Below are 18,986 nucleotides of genomic sequence, written 5' to 3' on the forward strand. Positions count from 1 at the left end.
ACTTATCCTAGGAATAAGAATAAACCATTTTATTTTGAAAAATTCCAAGCAGCTCTATTTCCCCTCATTTTCTTTTGAGGGGCTTCCACTACCCACCCCCTATTCCCCTGGGATCATCTGTCATTGTGAGTTCTCTCTTGTGCTTGGCTCTGTATAAAGTAGCTGTTGCTGTTAAAAGTGTGTCTCTTATATGTTTAGTTAAACTGTAGCATTTATATTTTTATTTTTTTAGATTTTATTTTCTAAAGTAATCTCTGCACCCAATGTGAGGCTCAAACCTATAACCCCAGGTTTGAGAGTTGCGTGCTCTACCAACTGAGCCAGCCAGATGTCCCTAGCATTTAGATTTCACTTTTTCTTAAGGCTTTATTTATTTGAGAGAGAGAGAGTGAAAGAGCATGTGTGCATGTGTTGGGAAGGAGCAGAGGGGAGAGGGACAAGCAGACTCCGTACTGAGCATGGAGTATGGAGCCTGACTCGGGGCTTGGGGCTTGATCTCACAACCTTGAGATCACGACCTGAGGTGAAACCAAGAGTTGGAGGCTCAACCAACTTAAATTTCTTAATAATTTCATTATGCTTGTGTAGTTGGTTGGTTGGTTGGTTGTTTTAAGTAAGCTCTCCATCCAGTGTAGGGCTTAAACTCATAATGCTGATGAACTAGCAAGGTACCCCTTTTTAATTAATTAATTTTTATTTTTTAATGTTTTTAATGCTTGCATAGTTCAGTTTCTCTTTTCTTAGCAGACCTACCATAAAACCAAGTAGGGCCTCTGACTGTACTATAAATTGGTCTCAGATGGAAGGTAGGTTCTCCCCCAGTTCTCCATGCATAGCAAGACTATACACTTCCTTCTCCACTGCTCTGTTGTGAGAATCATTTTCCTTCTATGAAATCTTTTTTTTTAAAGATTTTATTTATTTATTTGACAGAGATCACAAGCAGGCAGAGAGAGAAAGAGAGGAGGAAGCAGGCTCCCCGCCGAGCAGAGAGCCCCATGCGGGGCTTGATCCCAGGACGCTGGGATCATGACTTGAGCCAAAGGCAGAGGCTTTAACCCACTGAGCCACCCAGGCGCCCCATCTATGAAATCTTTTGATATGAGTGTTGTCAGAGAACAAATACTTTTAAATACAAACAGTTCTTTTTAAAAAGTTGGGTGACTCCTCAATTTTAGGTTTACATTTTGTAATTATTTAATTTTAATCTTTTAATTTTAAGATAACTATTTGTAATTGTAAAAAGTAATACTAAGTTTCACTTAGTTTTCCCTAGTAGTAAGGTCGTATAGAACTATAGGATATTGTTGTTGATACAACCCATGATCTTGTTCAGATTTCTCGTTTTACTTGTACTCTGTGTGTGTGTGTGTGTGTGTGTGTGTGTGTGTGTGTGTGTGTGTTTATTTCTCTGAGATTTTATTACATATGTAGTTTAAAAAAAATTTTTTTTTTAATTTTAAGATTTTATTTATTTATTTGACAGGGAGACAGAGAGAGAAAGCACAAGCAGGGGTAGTGGGAGAGGGAGAAGCAGGCTCCCTGCCAAGAAGAGAGGCTGACTTGGGGCTCGATCCTAGAACCCTGGGATCATGACCTGAGCTGAAGGCAGACACTTAATGACTGAGCCACCCAGGCACCCCTATTACATCTGTAGTTTTAAGTATCCAACACCATATTTAATATACTTCCATTACCACAAGGATTGCTCATTTTGTCCTTTCATAACCATACCCACTTCCTTTCTGCTGCTCCTAATTTCTGAACCCCTGATGACCACTAAGCTGATCTCCATTTCTATAAATTTGTTATTTTAAGCGTGTTACACAAATGGAATCATATAGTATGTAATCTTTTGGGATAGGTTTTTTTTCTCACTCAGCATGTATCTCTTGAGATTCATCCAGGTGTCAGTAGTTTCTTGTTATTACTGAATAGTATTCCATGGAATAGATACAGCACAACTTGTTTAACTCTTCACTTGTTGAAGGATACAGATTTATTTCCAGTTTTTGGCTATTATAAATTAAGCTTTGAACATAAATTTTCATTGGTGAGTCCAGTTGCTAGGTCGTATGGTAAATACATGGTTTGCAACTTGCTGTATTTACTTATTTTTTTAAAGATTCATTAGTTCATTTAAGTGGTGGGGGGAAGAGGGCAGAGGGAGAAGGAGAGAGAAATCCAGGCAGACTCCTTGCTGAGTGTGGAGCCTGCTGCAGAGCCTGATCTCCCAACCCTGAGATCATGACAAAACCAAGAGTCCAGGGGTCTCCTGACTGTGTCACCCTGATGCTCCTCCAATTTACTTTAAAAAATTAGTAGATAAAAATCTTTTCTTGTTAAAATTATTTACTCTTACATTTGTTTGGTGAAAAGTATCATTTTACAGTTTCTTTAAAGCTGTTTTCTAGAACCTATTGTCTGTAGCCAGGGAATTTGCGTTTGGAATAGCCATTATATCATCCTTGGGCATTATGAGATGAAGGTAGAAGCTGACAAATCAAACCACAGAATCCTTAAAGGGTAGTTTTCCTTTCTTATGAATAATATGTGTATTAGTTCTTGTCTTTTTTGCATTTGATCTTTAGTTTTAATGTTGTAGTAAAAGGTTGAATTATATTTTCTCTTCTTACAGCGGCTATGTGACTATGTTTGTGACCTCCTTTTAGAAGAGTCAAATGTCCAGCCAGTATCAACACCAGTAACAGTGTGTGGAGACATACACGGACAGGTAAAATTTCATGAACAGATTTTTAGCTTTTGTACTGTCCATAGTCCACGTGTGTTTCCACTTATGTGCAAAAATGCCACAAGAAAAACAAGAAACAAACACAGTTCGTTTGATAGATTGGCCTGTCTGTGTGACATTAATGATTCCTGGTTACTGTTACAGTGAGTAAAAGCGGTGGTCAAATTACTCATGGAGTTTGTTGAAATGATACTTGCAAGGTGGATAGAATGCAACATTATTGCTCTGGGAAGCGTTGTGGACAGCTCACAGTGACTGTGATTAATAGGACGTGCTTTGGTTTTAGGTGCTAATTTTCTATTCTATTCACTCAGGTCAAATTTTATTGAAAATGTATCATTTCCTTAGTGGGAATGAGAATAATATAGGTTCAGAAGGATAAAATTATTGGTGCATGGTTTTAGCAAGTCTCTGCTAGGATGGGAGAAAGATGAGTCTCGTTTTTTTATCTGCTGGGCTTTTTTTTTTTTTTTTAACTTAACAGAGAGAGAGCCAGAGAGAGAACACAAAAGGGGGAGTGGGAGAGGGAGAAGCAGACTCCCCGCTGAACAGGAAGCCTGATGTGGGGCTCGATCCCAGCATCCTGGGGATCGTGACCCAAGCCGAAGGCAACCGCTTTAACAGCTGAGCCACCCAGGTGCCCCTGGGCTTTTGTTTTTAAGAGTTTCAAGGTAGTGGCAAGAGGAATATACCTCATCTTTAGACTCTTACTGTCAGTGTGTAGCCCAGTTGGAAAGCCTCTGTGTATTTGTAAAGGTGTTTTGTGTGTGTGTTTTTTGTTTGTTTGTTTTAACTGGGAATGGAAGCTAAGTAGAACTCTTACTCAGTCTGCTGTCTGTGTACAGTGGGGTTGTGGATATAAGACATATATTGTAAACAATATCTTTATCAAACCCAGCATGACTTGCTGTCATCTGTGCAATTTCCCTGCCTCGAATAAGAGTGCCTAAAGGAGCAGAAATGTATGTAAATTGGTTGTGATTGGTGGCTATTCCATGAATTAAGTTCTATTTTGACCACTTCAGGGCTCTTTTCTTTTTTTTTGGTTTTCAATTTGTTCTCTGGGTGGTTGAGGTTATAATAAATCTGGCATTTGCATGTTATCAGCTTCTAAATAGAGAGCCCATTAGGTCATCTCTGAGCTGTTGAAAGATTTACTTATTTATTTATTTATGTAGGTGGGGGGTGTGAGAGTGGGGTTTCGGTGGGGAGCGGTAGGTGGGAAGAGGCAGAAGGAAAGGGAGAGAGAACTCAAGCAGACTTGGCGCTGAACTCAGAGCCCAAGACAGGGCTCGATCTCACTACCTGTGAAACCATGTCCTGAGCTGAAACCAAGCTTAAGTGGTTTGGATGCTTTTTTTTTACTGATTATTGAGAGGACACTCCATAGCTAAAGAGCCTGAGGGTATAAATCTCTAAAATAGAGTGTGGGAAAGTAGGTTGATGTGATGTTGTGAAGTGTCATGTAAATTCATTTGAAAAAAATTCTTATCTACTTGTTTGCTTATTTTTTTTTTTAAGATTTTATTTATTTATTTGACAGAGAGATCACAGCGAGAGAGGGAACAGAAGCAGAGGGAGTGGGAGAGGGAGGAGCAGGCTTCCTGCTGAGCGGATGATAGCCCCAGTGTGGGGCTCGATCCCAGGACAGTGGGATCAGGCCCTGAGCGGAAGGCAGACGCTTAACGACTGAGCCACCCAGGCGCCCTCTATTTCCTTATTTTTTTATCTCTTTAAAATAGATACTGAGTATGGGGTGGGGTGGTTAGGTTAGCTTATTAACAAGTTAGGTAACTGATCAGTTATTTCAAATTCTCAAGTGATGGGGCACCTGGCTGACTCTGTTGGTAGAGTATGTGACTCTTGATCTTGGGGTCATGAGTTCGAGCCCCGTGCTGGGTGTAGAGATTATTTTAAAAATTCTAGGTGATAAAATGAAAGAAATTTGAGGGAGAAGGCCTGTAACATTAATGATCTGGGAATGACTTTACTGGCAATTGTGAGATTTATTTTAGTGCTTTTTTTAGACTTGAGATCTGTGTGCTTGGCAGTTTTGCTTACACTTTATTTCTTCTTAAAAGTGTCAGTATTTGAGGTCTTCTTAATTACATACTTCTTTACACATTTTGCTCTCAGTTTTATTATTTAACTCCTTTGCGGGAATTTGTAATCAGCATATATTGCCTTTCTTTTGTAGTTTTATGACCTTTGTGAACTATTCAGAACTGGAGGTCAGGTTCCTGACACAAACTACATATTTATGGTATGTAAACTCCAATGATATCACATACTTACTTAAAATGGAAAGGATCTGCCTTATTACAATAAATTACATAACAGTTTCACTTTCATGTGACATTCACTATTTAATTTTATGAAAAGGTGATGCTGTACTTTTTTACATTTTTCCATTTGTCCAGATGAAAGTAATTGCCTTAGTAAATTGGGATATGCATAGGACTGGGTTGTAGCCCGAGTAATGGTTGGCAGAAAAATAGTCCAGAACCACCCAGCTTTTTAAGGCACAAATCTTCAATTTACTGTTATTTTATCACACCTTTTTTTTGAGCATTTATTTTCATCTGTTACCATTCTGTGGATTGATGAATATGTGCATATACACATTTGCTATTAAGGGAGATATTTGCTTACTTTGCTTTTGGAATGTAATGTTACTGTTGAATTTTTCCTAAATCCTATCATTTTCCTTTCTTTTAAAGGTTTCTGGGTCACTTTCCTGTTCTTTTAGCTGTTTTCCTATTGATCTAACATTGTTCCAACTAAAACATTAATGGGAAGTATAAATAGTATGGCTTTACAAGCAGTTGTTAGATGCAGAGCTGAACCTAGAACACTGTTTTAATTACCGTATCTGCTTTTACAAGAACACTATCTCTTCAGATTGGGGTCGTGAGTTTGAGCCCCATGTTGGGTATAGAGATTACTTAAATAAATAAATATTTTAAAATAATAGAGTGATTTTTGAAATTTATTTTAAAATTTTATTTATTTTAAAATTTTTGATTCACATATGACCTTTTAGAAACATCTGCTAATGTTGGTAATAGAGAATTGGAAAAATGGTGGTTTTGTAGGGAAGATCCTTGAGAGACTTGCACAGCAGATTTCCTGTAGGCCTCCTGAATCATAAGACAAGCACATTTAGTAGAGACTGCTCATTTACTTTGATTTGAGTTTTTTTGTTAAAACCTAGTGTCCAAGTAATTCAACATGTGACTCTTCATTTTTGTTATTTTTGACTGTGTCTCTCGGTTTGTACATTTAGGTGTAATTTAAAAAAATATTATTGCTATTATATTGTTTCTAACTTTAAGTTTTTACTTTACAGGGTGATTTTGTAGACAGAGGTTACTATAGTTTGGAGACCTTCACTTACCTTCTTGCACTAAAGGCTAAATGGCCTGATCGTATTACACTTTTGCGAGGAAATCATGAGAGTAGACAGATAACACAGGTGTATGGATTTTATGGTAAGACTTTCTGTTTCTCTGATTCTGAATATTGTTTTACTTTCCTCTTTGGGAGAAAAGCCATGCAAGTCATACATGTGTTTTACAGTAAAATTAGAAATACAGATCATCGTTTTCCACTTTCTCAACCTGGAACTCTTCCCTCTTCCCCCAGTCAGTTGAGAACCTTACCATGGAGTGAGAACTATTTTTAACTTTTTAGCATCCATTGTCCTAGATCATTGCCTCCAAGTGTAGTCCTCCGTTTACCTCAAATGAATCATTAGGAGTGCTTGTTTAAAAGGTACATTGCTGGGACCCCACTGAAAACCTTTTGTGGTGGGAATCCTAGAATCTGCTGAATGTGAATGTTCTATGCTTCAAAGTTTGAGAATGTGTGTGTGTGTGTGTGTGTGTGTGTGTGTAAACATATTTGTGTGTGTACATACCTGTTTTTTCCACTTAATGCCACCAGCCTTTCTTCACTTCAGTGATGTTGTTTTTATAGCTGCATTGCGTTACACTGTATGGATTATAATTATTATAATTGATTAAACCTGTATCTTTACCATTGGACATTGATATTGTTTGTTTGTTTTAAAGATTTTATTTATTTATTTGACAGACAGAGATCACAAGTAGGCAGAGAGGCAGGCAGTGGGGGTGGGGGGAGGCAGGCTCCCTGCTTAGCAGAGAGCCCAGTGTGGGGCTTGATCCCAGGACCCTGGGATCATGACCTGAGCCGAAGGCGGAGGCTTTAACCCACTGAGCCACCCAGGCGCCCCTGGAATTGTTTTTAAGGTGCTCTTATACACATCGCTGAATGAATATTCTTTTACATGTGTTTAATACTGTATGTGTATAATATATATAATTATGTATGTATGTGTATGTGTATATCTATCTTATCTGTCTGCTCCATCCAGAGAATGCTAGAACCTGAGGGGTCAGAAATGGAACTTAACGTTTAAAAGCAAAATATCTGCTTCTTTCAAACTTTTATATGGTTGAAAGTTTTTAAAAATGTGGTAAGAAAAGAAAAATGAGGTCAGAGTGGTGTTGGAAAAATTGGACAGCCACATGCAGAAGAATGAAACTGGACCATTTCCTTACACCACACACAAAAGTAGACTCCAAATGGATGAAAGACCTCACTGTGAGACAGGAGTCCATCAAAATCCTTGAGGACAGCACAGGCAGCAACCTCTTCGACCTCAGCTGCAGCAACTTCTTCCTAGAAACATTGCCAAAGGCAAGGGAAGCAAGGGCAAAAATGAACTATTGGGACTTCATCAAGATCAAAAGCTTTTGCGCAGTAAAGGAAACAGTCAACAAAACCAAAAGACAACTGACAGAATGGGAGAAGATATTTCAAATGACATATCAGATAAAGGGCTAGTATCCAAAATCTATAAAGAACTTATCAAACTCAACACCAAAGAACAAATAATCCAGTCAAGAAATGGGCAGAGGACATGAACAGACATTTCTGCAGAGAAGACATCTGGATGGCCAACAGACACATGAAAAGTGCTCAACGTCACTTGGAATCAGGGAAATACAAATCAAAACCACAGTGAGATACCACCTCACAACAGTCAGAATGGCTAAAATTAACAAGTCAGGAAACAACAGATGTTGGCGAGGACACAGAGAAAGGGGAACCCTCCTACACTGTTGGTGGAAATGCAAGCTGGTGCAGCCATTCTGGAAAACAGTATGGAGGTTCCTTAAAAAGTTGAAAATAGAGCTACCTAATGACCCAGCAATCACACTACTGGGTATTTAAAGATACAAATGTAGTGATCTGAAGGGGCACATGCATCTGAATGTTTATAGCAGCAATGTCCACAGTAGCCAAACTATGGAAAGAACATAGATGTCCATCAACAGATGGACAATTATCATATGATATCTCTGATATGAGGAATTTGAGAGGCAGAGCGGAGGGTTGTGGGACATAGGGAGGGAAAAAATGAAATAGGATTTGATCAGGAAGGAGAAAGACTGTAAGAGATTCTTAATCTCACAAAACAAACAGGGTCTTTGGGGAGTGGGGCGTAGGGATACAGTGGCTGGGTTATGGGCATTGGGGAGGATATATTCTATGGTGAGTGCTGTGAAATGTGTAAGCCTGATGATTCACAGACTTGAACCCTTGGGGCAAATAATACATTATATGTTAATACAAAAAACTTTTTTAAAAAATGAGGTTAGGAAGCTCTTTGAAGGAGATGGCAGAACTGTTGAGATTATTAACATGAATTTTCCTTAAGCCTAATTGAGGCAGATACTGAGATATTTGGAAATATTAATTTCATAACCCTTTATTTTTATTTTTTTAGATTTTATTTATTTGACAGAGAACACAAGTAGGCAGAGAGGCAGGTAGAGGGAAAGTGAGAGAGGAAGGGAAGCAGGCTCCCTGCCAAGGAGAGAGCCCAATGCGTGGCTCAATCCCAGCACCCTGGGATCATGACCTGAGCTGAAGGCAGAGGCTTTAACCCCCTGAGCCATCCAGGCGCCCCAGCCCTTTAGTTTTAGATCTTATATTTTGGATTCTTCTCTGTCATAACAAAGATACGCTAAGCTCTCTCTCTCTCTCTCTCTTTTTTTTTTTTGTAAGCCATTATCAATTACTAAACTGAGAAATTTTTATAATTTATGATTTATTTATATATTTAAATATTTTATTTATATGACACAGAGAGAGAGAGCGAGAGAGAGAGAGCGAGAGAAAGAACATAAGTGGGGGCAGTGGGAAAGGAAGAAGCAGGCTTCCTGATAAGCAGAGAGCCCGATGAGAGGCTCTATTCCAGGACCCTGGGATCATGACCCGAGCCCAAGGCAGCCGCTTAATGACTGACCCACCCAGGCACCCTGATAATTTATGATTTATGTAACTTTGATTATAGTAATTGAAAAGTTAGATGGCTAATATTTGTTTCTTTTTTACAAGTTACTTCTGATTTTCACTCACAAAATACCAAGTATCATTTAAAATAAATGTTTTTGATTTTTTTTTTTGTAAGATTTTTTTTAGTTATTTGACAGAGAGAAATCACAAGTAGGCAGAGAGGCAGGTGGGGTGGGGGGTGGGGGAAGCAGGCTCCCTGCCGAGCAGAGAGCCCGATTCAGGACTCGATCCCAGGACCCTGAGATCATGACCTGAGCCGAAGGCAGAGGCCTAACCCATTGAGCCACCCAGGCTCCTGAAGTTTTTGATTCTTTTGCAAAATAGTCAGTAGTTTGGATAGTACAATACTGTGGTGTTAACTTAGTTAAGATTGAGATTAAGGGGCACCTGGATGGCTCAGTGGGTTAAGCCTCTGCCTTCGGCTCAGATCATGATCCCAGCGTCCTGGTATCGAGTCCCATATCAGGCTCTCTCCTCGGCAGGGAGCCTGCTTCCCACCCCCCACCTCTGTATGTCTCTCTGCCTACTTGTGATTTTTCTCTCTCTGTCAGATAAAGAAATAGAATCATCACAAAAAAATTAAAAAAAAAAGATTGAGATTAAGATGAAGTTGAGATTAATATTATATTATTAATATTATAATTACATCCCAAAATTTGACCCACATTTATCAACGTAGGACAAAGGGATAAAGGGGGAGAGGAAAGAGGACTTTTTATTTTTAATTTTAATTTAATTTTAATTTTAATTTTTTAAAGATTTTATTTATTTGTCAGAGACAGAGCACAAGCAGAGGGAGTGGCAGATAGAGGGAAAAGCAGGCTCCCCACTGACAAAGGAACCCTATGCGGGACTTGATCCCAGGACCCTAGGATCATGACCTGAGCCAAAGGCAGATGCTGACCTGAGCCAAAGGCAGATGCTTACCTGTATGAGCCACAGAGGCATCCAAAAGAGGACGTTTTAATCAAGATACCTTGACTGAAGAAAATGACAACAGCACAACATCTAGGATTGAATTCTCTTATTCTCAAGCTGTGCTGGTCTGTTATTTTGTTTAATAAAAGGAAGACCACTAGCTTCTCAGGCGGGAGATAATTTTAGTTATCATGGAAGTTAACATTGATTTTAAAGTAGTAAAAAAGTCCATATATAGCTATTAACTATATTGAGCATTCAGTTCACACTGATAGACACATACTGATCAGTTATTGTGAACCAAACGCTTTGCATTTGTATAAAGATGAAGAAGACAAGATTCTTGCCTGCAAGCTCAGCCCAACGTTAGTGCTCTCATGACAGGTTTACTTAAGGATCCTGCTTCACACATAGAGGTAATTTAGAAAATCATGAGGCTTCACCATACCCCATAGTCTTCTGTAGCATTTTCAATTGTACTTACAGCAATAGTGATGTGTCAGGTTTTGGTTTTTTTAACTAAGGAAGAAGTCAAACAGAACTTCCATGATATTAATGGAAGAAGAGCCCTATATCCTATTAACTGTTGTAGACAGCAGAGAAATTGTTCAGCTGGGAATATGTCAGAACCTGATTGGCGGTCTGTCTCCAGTGATGACTGCAGGTGTGCTTCCTGGAGTTCAAGTATTTCATAGTGCAATTTGCAGAAAATCTTAAAAGAGACAACTTAGGCCTGAGAAGTGTTGAGATAGGCATCTCCAATGCTCCTATAATTAAGGGTCCTCTGATTTGTTTGATCATCCTACTAGAGTAAGGTGGTCACATTAAATAAATTACTCTGACAGAATTGTTTGGTATGAATAAATAATAGGCCAAAGCATTTGTTTTGGGTTGTATGAATTTAATAGTTAGCTCTTTCTGATCATAGCATTTTGATCAATAACTTGAGCTGCTTTCTAGGGGCACTTCTGGAATGAAAAGCAGGACCACATGCTTAGATTAGTTGAACACAAGTCTCCTTCATGGCTCTACGTGGAAGACCTAGCAGGTTATAGCTTGCCATCCTAGTTTAATTTAAACTTCTTTAGTATTGGGTGCATTCTTCATTTTTATTGGCAGCTTTAGAACTTCACACTAATGAGAAACTCTTCTGTTTATTTCACAGATGAGTGCCAAACCAAATATGGAAATGCTAATGCCTGGAGATACTGTACCAAAGTTTTCGACATGCTCACAGTAGCAGCTGTAAGTTTATGTAAATCTTTGTAAAACCTCGAGTATTTTCCTGTCAGTAACCCTTTGCATACTCTTATCCAATTGCCATCTCAGTTATATTGACATCATTAACATTCATTGATGAATTTAGATGTGACTGAGTTTATCATTATGCTTTCAACTCTGTTATCCTTTTTGCTAGTTAATAGATGAGCAGATTTTGTGTGTTCATGGTGGTTTATCTCCTGATATCAAAACACTGGATCAAATTCGAACCATTGAACGGAATCAGGAAATTCCTCATAAAGGAGCATTTTGTGATCTGGTTTGGTCAGATCCTGAAGATGTGGATACTTGGGCAATCAGTCCCCGAGGAGCAGGTTGGCTTTTTGGCGCAAAGGTCACAAATGAGGTAAAGCCAATATTTTTTGAAAAATGGTTTGTTGGTTGCTAATGGACTACTTAAAGAACTATGGTGACTATAGATAACAACCTTCTTTTTCTCATCTAATTCATCATCTATGTCTTTCCTTACTGGTTAGATGAGATGACATAATGAAAGCACCTCCTTCAGTATCCGTCTACTAATACGTATAAAATAGATGTTTCTTTCTTTCTTTCTTTTTTTTTTTTAAATATTGCAATTAATTATAATAGCAAGGGCAAGATAGGTCATATACATATATGTGTGTGTATATATATATATGTATATATATATAAATTTTTTTTTTTAAGATTTTATTTATTTATTTGACAGAGAGAGATCACAAGCAGGCAGAGAGGCAGGCAGCGAGAGAGGAGGAAGCAGGCTCCCTGCTGAGCAGAGAGTCCGATGTGGGGCTCGATCCCAGGACCCTGAGATCATGACCTGAGCCGAAGGCAGTGGCTTAACCCACTGAGCCACCCAGGCGCCCCTATAAATTTTTAAAAAGATTTTATTTACTTATTTGTCAGAGAGAGCAAGAGCAAGAGAGGGAGCACAAGCAGGGAGAATAGCAGGCAGAGGCAGAAGTAGGCTCCCTGCTGAGCAAGGAGCCCAGTGTAGGTAGGACTTAGTCCCAGGACCCTGGGATCATGACCTGCTGAAGGCAGAGGCTCAGCTGACTGAGTTACCAAGGCATCCCTGTATATAAAAATTTTTAATATATATTTTCAATTTAGATTAATTGATGTAAAGCAGTGTATTAGTTTTAGATGCACAACATGATGATTTGATAGATATAGCTATATCTATCTATGTATCTATATATAGCGAAAGTCCAACTTTTGAAGTTCAGCTGTTTTGTTTTGTTTTTTTTTAAGATTTTATTTTTCTTTATTTGTCAGAGAGAGAGCATACAGGCAGGCAGAGTGGCAGGCAGAGGCAGAGGGAGAAGCAAGCTCCCTGCTAAGCAAGGAGCCTGATGTGCCAGGACACCAGGATCACCACCCAAGCTGAAGGCAAATGCTTAAGTGACTGAGCCACCCAAGCATCCCTCAGCTGTATTTAATTTAAAAACACACACACACACACACACACACACACACACACACACACACATACACATTATATATGGACATAGGGATGAGTTTATATTGGGAAGTAATCCAGCACAAAGGAATCAGAGAGTTAGGTTCAACATAATTTAGGTTAATTATTTATGTGCTCTGACCCTCTGTTTCCTTAAGTTACAAAAGAAGAATAAATCTCAGAATTCTTATAAGAACCATACTAAACCCTCAGTAAATGATAAATATGGATAGCAACATATTTTTCCATTATCCCATAAAAACTTTATTTCATATCTAATACTGCTTACAGAAGAACACTTCCAAAAAAAATTTTTTTTTTTAATTTTAGATTTTATTTATTTATTTGACAGACAGAGATCACAATAGGCAGAGAGGCAGGCAGAGAGAGAGGAGGTAGCAGGCTCCCTGCTGAGCAGAGAGCCTGCTGCGGGGCTCAATCCCAGATCACTGGGATCATGACCTGAGCTGAAGGCAGAGGCCTTAACCCACTGAGCCACCCAGGCACTCCTCTTCCAGAAATTTCTAATAAATTATGTGACTGTGTGATTTCTATAACTTAAGTCAAAGCAGCTCTGTACTTTTGGAAGTAGGGGGATGACCAGTAGAGTAGGTTCTATAATCATGAGAACTTTAGTAGTAAAAGGATTTATCTTATTTATTTATTTATTTGTTTGTTTATTTTAGAGGGGGAAGGGGTTGGGCAAGGGGAGAGAGAATCTTAAGCAGGCTCCATGTCCAGTGTGGAGCCATACGAGGGGCTTGATCTCACAACCCTGAAATCATTACCTGAGCCAAAACCAAGAGTTGGGTGCTTAACTGACTGAGCTACCCAGGCACCCCTATACTTTATGTAAATCTTATTTTCGTGTGTGTGTATAAAATATATAGCATGATTTTTCTTAAGTGTGCTAGATACTTAACAAAACCTTTCTAAATTGCAGTTTGTTCATATCAACAACTTAAAACTCATCTGCAGAGCACACCAACTAGTGCACGAAGGCTATAAATTTATGTTTGATGAGAAGCTTGTAACAGTATGGTCTGCTCCTAATTACTGCTATCGTTGTGGAAATATTGCTTCGATCATGGTCTTCAAAGATGTAAATACAAGAGAACCAAAGTTATTCCGGGCAGTTCCAGATTCAGAACGTGTTATTCCTCCCAGAACAACGACGCCGTATTTCCTTTGAGGCCTTCGCCCATCCTGCTGACCCATTTTTCCTCCCTCTTCTTACCCCAACTTTCGTGTATTACCCTCTACAATATACTTTTTATCGAGCACTTTGCTGCTGAAATGCTGCCTCTTGCCTTTTTTTTTTTTTTAAATTTTAAATTATCTAAATTTATTGTTTGTTCTGGTGTCTATAGCAATGTTTTTCTATCAGTTTTCTCCCCCATCCCATCCCCACCTTGGACTCATTTGAGAAGACTTGAGAAATGTCTTAATACTCTCACACTGCTGCATGTAGCTCTTGCTTATTTACTGGTCTGGGGGAAACAGGATGTGTTTCCTCTTTTTTTAAAAAGCCAATTGACAGAACAGACTACCCCGAAATGCTCCTCCTTTTGTATCATTCAGGCTTTTGTTTTAGTTTGGTAAGTTTTAAGAAATTTCAGCAGCAAAGTTGTTATTCAATGGGCACGATGGACTGCAAATGCCTCGAGTTATGTATACCTGTCCCAGCTGTAAACTTCATTGTCCTTTGTTGGATGATATTTTAAATGGATATAAAATAAATTGGTCTAAAGGGCTGCCCTCCTTGTTGTGTTTTTAAATTTTAGTTAAAACTGCTATAGCTTATGACTTTGTACAGTAAGATAATTGTATTGATCTTTTTTCAGATTCCTTGTATTTTTTAATAAAGTAATCTTAAATAAAACCCAGATAGGTTAAAGTGTTAGAAATTTTAAACAGCTTACATTGTTAGTTTAAAGTTATTCTCCCCCCCACCCCCCAAATCAGAGTTTTTGACCCTTTGGTTATTGAGTTTAAAACTTCAACTGAAATTCAGTACTATTTATTTAAAAAAATAAAAATCACTAAACTGTGCCTAAAGAACATAACTGCCATATTAATGTTTTGGTTTATATTCTCTATAGTAATAGAAAAACATTTAATACTTGTAATGCTGATGTGTTCATTTGATACCAGTTAAGTAGAATGTGATCGATCCAGTTTACAATCTATCATGAGTATCATTAAGTAAAATCTGTGTACTTTTCAATAGGAATCATTCTCCTCTTGCTGTAACACTTGACCTTAACTTTTAGAAAGTGTTCATTTTTTAACTGCAACTGGAAAGGTTGAAAAGTCAGGACTCTTGTATTTGTGAACTGTAATTTGAAGCAAATTTTAAAAAGTGTAGAAAGAAACAAATTGTCCTATTTTGTAAAGGTCTGTGATACCGTGTTTCGGCTTTGTGTAAGTAATTTGAATATCCAAAGGGTGTGATGATCAGTTCTTTATATGCAACTGTCCACTTAATAAGGACAAGTGTTCCAGTGTCTCTTATGACTGTGGTCATAAATGATGTTGGAATTCACTATTTTGTGAAATAGTTGGTATCCCTTTACTACTATAATTAATTTTTGTCATTCCAGGAAATCTTTGTGAAGCCAGCCAATTAATAAAGCACTTTAGTATCTGTTCAGGTAGTTTTGAAAACCAACTTTTCCCCTTCAGGATAAGAACTTCCAGGTTACCTAAAAATGCAATAAAAATCTTTATAGTCTAAGCTTCTTGGCACATAATTTTTCATCAGGGTTTTTCTTTTATTAAATGAGCACAATAATATTTTGATTTTTATTTTCTGCAACCACCTAGCTCCTTGTTTAGTTTTTAATTGTATAGCTATATGAAAGAAGTGGCTAAGACATTTGCTGCACACACTTGAACTGTTGGGTCAGTAGCTTTGTGTTACTGCCCTGACCCCAGTGTAATTCAGGGGGAAAGGTATTTTTTATCTTACAGGGATATGTAGCTATGTATTTTAATAATTGTGAAACACTGGAAATTAATGATGCAGACAACTTGGTGTGGTCTTTGAACAGCTCTCTGCAGTGTTTTTTTCTGTTACCATAAATTGTATTTTAAGTGCTTGCTCTCCTCTGCTTTTAAGTTGTACCAATAAAATCGGTAACCTCAGCCCTCCCTTCCCATTTGACACTCCTTAGCTTAGAACGATGTAGTTGTTTTAGTTATCCCTGTAATGTGACCTTTATTTTTAAGTCATGGTGTACTGCATTTGTTTGTCACTAGTTGGGCATGTGCCAATAATATTCTGTCCATTCCTTAACTGCCATCTCTATTTTGTCTTTTTTTTTTCTCTTCAGCTGAGTAATGGCTTTTTTGCATGAAAAAAATAGTTTTTACTATTAGACATGTAAAGGGAAGAGAGAGTGAATGTATTGGACTTTGTAAGCCTAAAAGGAACATTTGGATCCCTCTACTAAATAAGGGCTATGTACGATATAGAGTAATCATGTAGTGGAAGATACTTGGAAGTCATAGATTTGTAGGCAGGAGGCTCTGTTACTCCCTGTATGTAGGCTGAATGTAAAATCCTTTATGTTGTATTAATGGGGGTAATAACTATTTTTATTTGCTGATGATAATACTTGGTTTCTAATAAAGTGTCCTAGGCTCTAGTGAGAACTGTCTACTTTTAATTGCCAATTACTCCCTTTCCCTTTTCCTGATATGCTCTTGGCTAGCTTTTTATAGGTTAATGCTTTTTCCTGAAATATCTCACTACTTTAAATGTGTTCATTTGGGTGTGATCCTAAAAAGTCTGAATCAAGAGCACATCTGATATGCAACCTGCATCAGCTCCTGTTCCATCTGGATGACCAGAACTGTTGGAAGATTGTGACGTCTTAAACCCTGGGTTTTGCTTTTGAAATAAGGTTTGAAATATTGTTCATTGCATTCAGATTGGTGTGTTTCTGCTTTGTAAGCCCAACACCAGGTTTTGAAAATGCCTGTATTGCGAAAGCAAATCTGAACTCTTTCTGAGCCTCTTTCGTTGTCAGAAATAGAATTGCTTTCCATCAGCCTCCAGAAAATTGTGTATCTGGAGTTGAAGAGATTTAACAGCACGGATCCAGATTTTTAAATGTAATTGTTTTTTAAATGCTAATGTTTGTAAAGCACCTTCAGTTCCTTGGATGAAAGGTGCTATATTCTCTCAGTGTAAATTAATAAAAAGATTGTAGGAAGTTTGTCAGAAACTTTTATCTAATGCATAGTCTGTAGCCTGTCCCGACAAGTTAGCATTTTATATAACACAATTTAAATTAAAAAAATGCTTATTCCTTCACTTGGTTGCTTGACTAGTAAACAGAAGTGAAACTTTCTCTTGTTCTGCATTTGACTTTGAGCTAAGTGTTCTAGTTCTTTAAAGGCAAGTTTCATTGTTATGTCCTGGACCCAGTGCCCAGAACCATGCATCATGAGATCATCCCAACCCTTTCAATTATATGTGTACAGTGCGCCTTCATGCTGATGAATATACAGTAGTAAAACACCAAAAAGCATTTGGAAATTCCCCTGGTGTGGTGCCAGACACAGTAGCTGCCGGGGGGAATGTTTGTTCCTTATTCTCCTCCTCTTAATTTTCTATTTCCTTATCAGTCAGTTGGTGATTGCCTTTCTTACCCTCATGAGAGATTATGCTGGCTTGGATCACTCAAATATTTCCTTTATTCAAATTGCATGAAATTTATGAGGAATTTTTTGTGTGTATCAACAAGAATACTTGCTACATAAGTATATTCCACTAAATCCCTAGACACCCACTATTGTTCTCAGCACTCTGCTTTTGTGTATAAATGGGAATGAGATCTAAAAGATTGCATGGAGGCATTATGGAATAGTGTAAAGAATATAGGCTCTGGGATCAGATCTAGGTAAAAAACCCAGCTCTGCCAGGCAGTAAGAGCTAACTTAGGTAAATGCCGTATGTGCCCTATTTTGTCTTTACCTTGGCCATGGTTCTATGACTGTATTACCTGTCCCCACCTCCCACCCCCTGTCCCCCTTCAGATGAAGGAACAGATTTAGGATAGGTAACTTTGCCAAGGTTGCATAGGAGAGCTGGAACTTGAACCTCTTTAGGGCATATGAGAATACATCTTAAACCCTCTTAAGCCATCTTACGCAGTATTGGTTATTGTAGCTGTGTGACACTGCGTGAATTGGGTTCTCTGGATCTTAAAATTCTGTGTCTAAAATAGAGAGTACCATACAGAGTTGATCTCAGGATCAAAAATAGCACATATAAAGTACCCAGTCCCTAGCCCAAAGCTGCCATTTATTGAGGGCTCATTCTAATATATCATTTTAATTAAATGTAGGTGGGAAGTAAGAATAATTTAAGGTAATACATAATTGCTGATACAGTGTAGCTTATGAAAGTACAACAAATTTGGAGAAGAAAGTGATGTAGAATGGAGTAATTGGGAAAGCTTAAAAGAAGTTTGAATTAAATGTAAACAAGAATGGTGGGATGTACATTTCTTATTTAGTAAAATCACAGAAGCAGAGATTATTAGAACTTGCATATGACACGAAGATAGGCCTTGAGGGTGCCCCTTGGGAAGGTTTAAGAAATGAATGCACAGCTCTATTGGCAGAACCAGTTATCAGGAGTTGGCCAGTTATGAAAGATCTTGAAAACCGCACAGAATTTTAATCCCTGTTTTTAAGAAATGTAATAAGTGATATTTCAAAATTAGTCTTCTAGTGAGTTGATGGCCCTTCCCACCAGGACTCCCATTCCACCTGCCACACTCTTGTCCGACAAATTATTCTGTCCCCCCTTTTCTGATTTGGTTGAGATCAAGGCTGTTCACAGTTTGGTGATTTGGGGATTACATAAAATGTTAATTATGGGAACTAACAGACGTTCAACAACATTTTTTCCCTTGTCAAAGCCACTTAAGAACCCCCAGTACAATTTGTCATCATTATTTCATAGAAGGAATGTCATTTTTAACATGAAAGATGTAAAAAGAGTCATCTCAGAATAAAAGTCCTTTCTGTCAAATAAATTCGGTTTTGTGAAAAACTAGTATCCTAATTTCTGCCATTTGTGAGGGCCAGTGAGAGATTTGTCCTTAGTGTGCTGATGTGATCTACTCTAGGTTGTCACATTATTGATGCATAAAAACATTTTCTAATAAAAAGGTAATAGCAAAAGAA

At 38.0% G+C, this 18,986-nt stretch overlaps 1 protein-coding gene across 1 annotated transcript in view; it reads left to right on the plus strand.

Moving 5' to 3' along the window:
• The window catches only part of PPP6C (protein phosphatase 6 catalytic subunit), a 38,566-nt gene extending 19,735 nt beyond the window's left edge, over positions 1-18,831 (plus strand). The window contains exons 2-7 of the mRNA XM_032306671.1: positions 2,639-2,734; positions 4,950-5,015; positions 6,102-6,243; positions 11,223-11,302; positions 11,475-11,684; positions 13,726-18,831. Coding sequence (XP_032162562.1) covers positions 2,639-2,734; positions 4,950-5,015; positions 6,102-6,243; positions 11,223-11,302; positions 11,475-11,684; positions 13,726-13,974 — 843 coding nt within the window. The 3' untranslated portion in view covers positions 13,975-18,831. The remainder of the gene's footprint in view (positions 1-2,638; positions 2,735-4,949; positions 5,016-6,101; positions 6,244-11,222; positions 11,303-11,474; positions 11,685-13,725) is intronic.
• Positions 18,832-18,986: the final 155 nt, after the last annotated feature.

This window comes from Mustela erminea, chromosome 12 (genome assembly GCF_009829155.1).
Source record: "Mustela erminea isolate mMusErm1 chromosome 12, mMusErm1.Pri, whole genome shotgun sequence".
In the NCBI taxonomy this organism is placed as follows: Eukaryota; Metazoa; Chordata; class Mammalia; order Carnivora; family Mustelidae; genus Mustela; species Mustela erminea.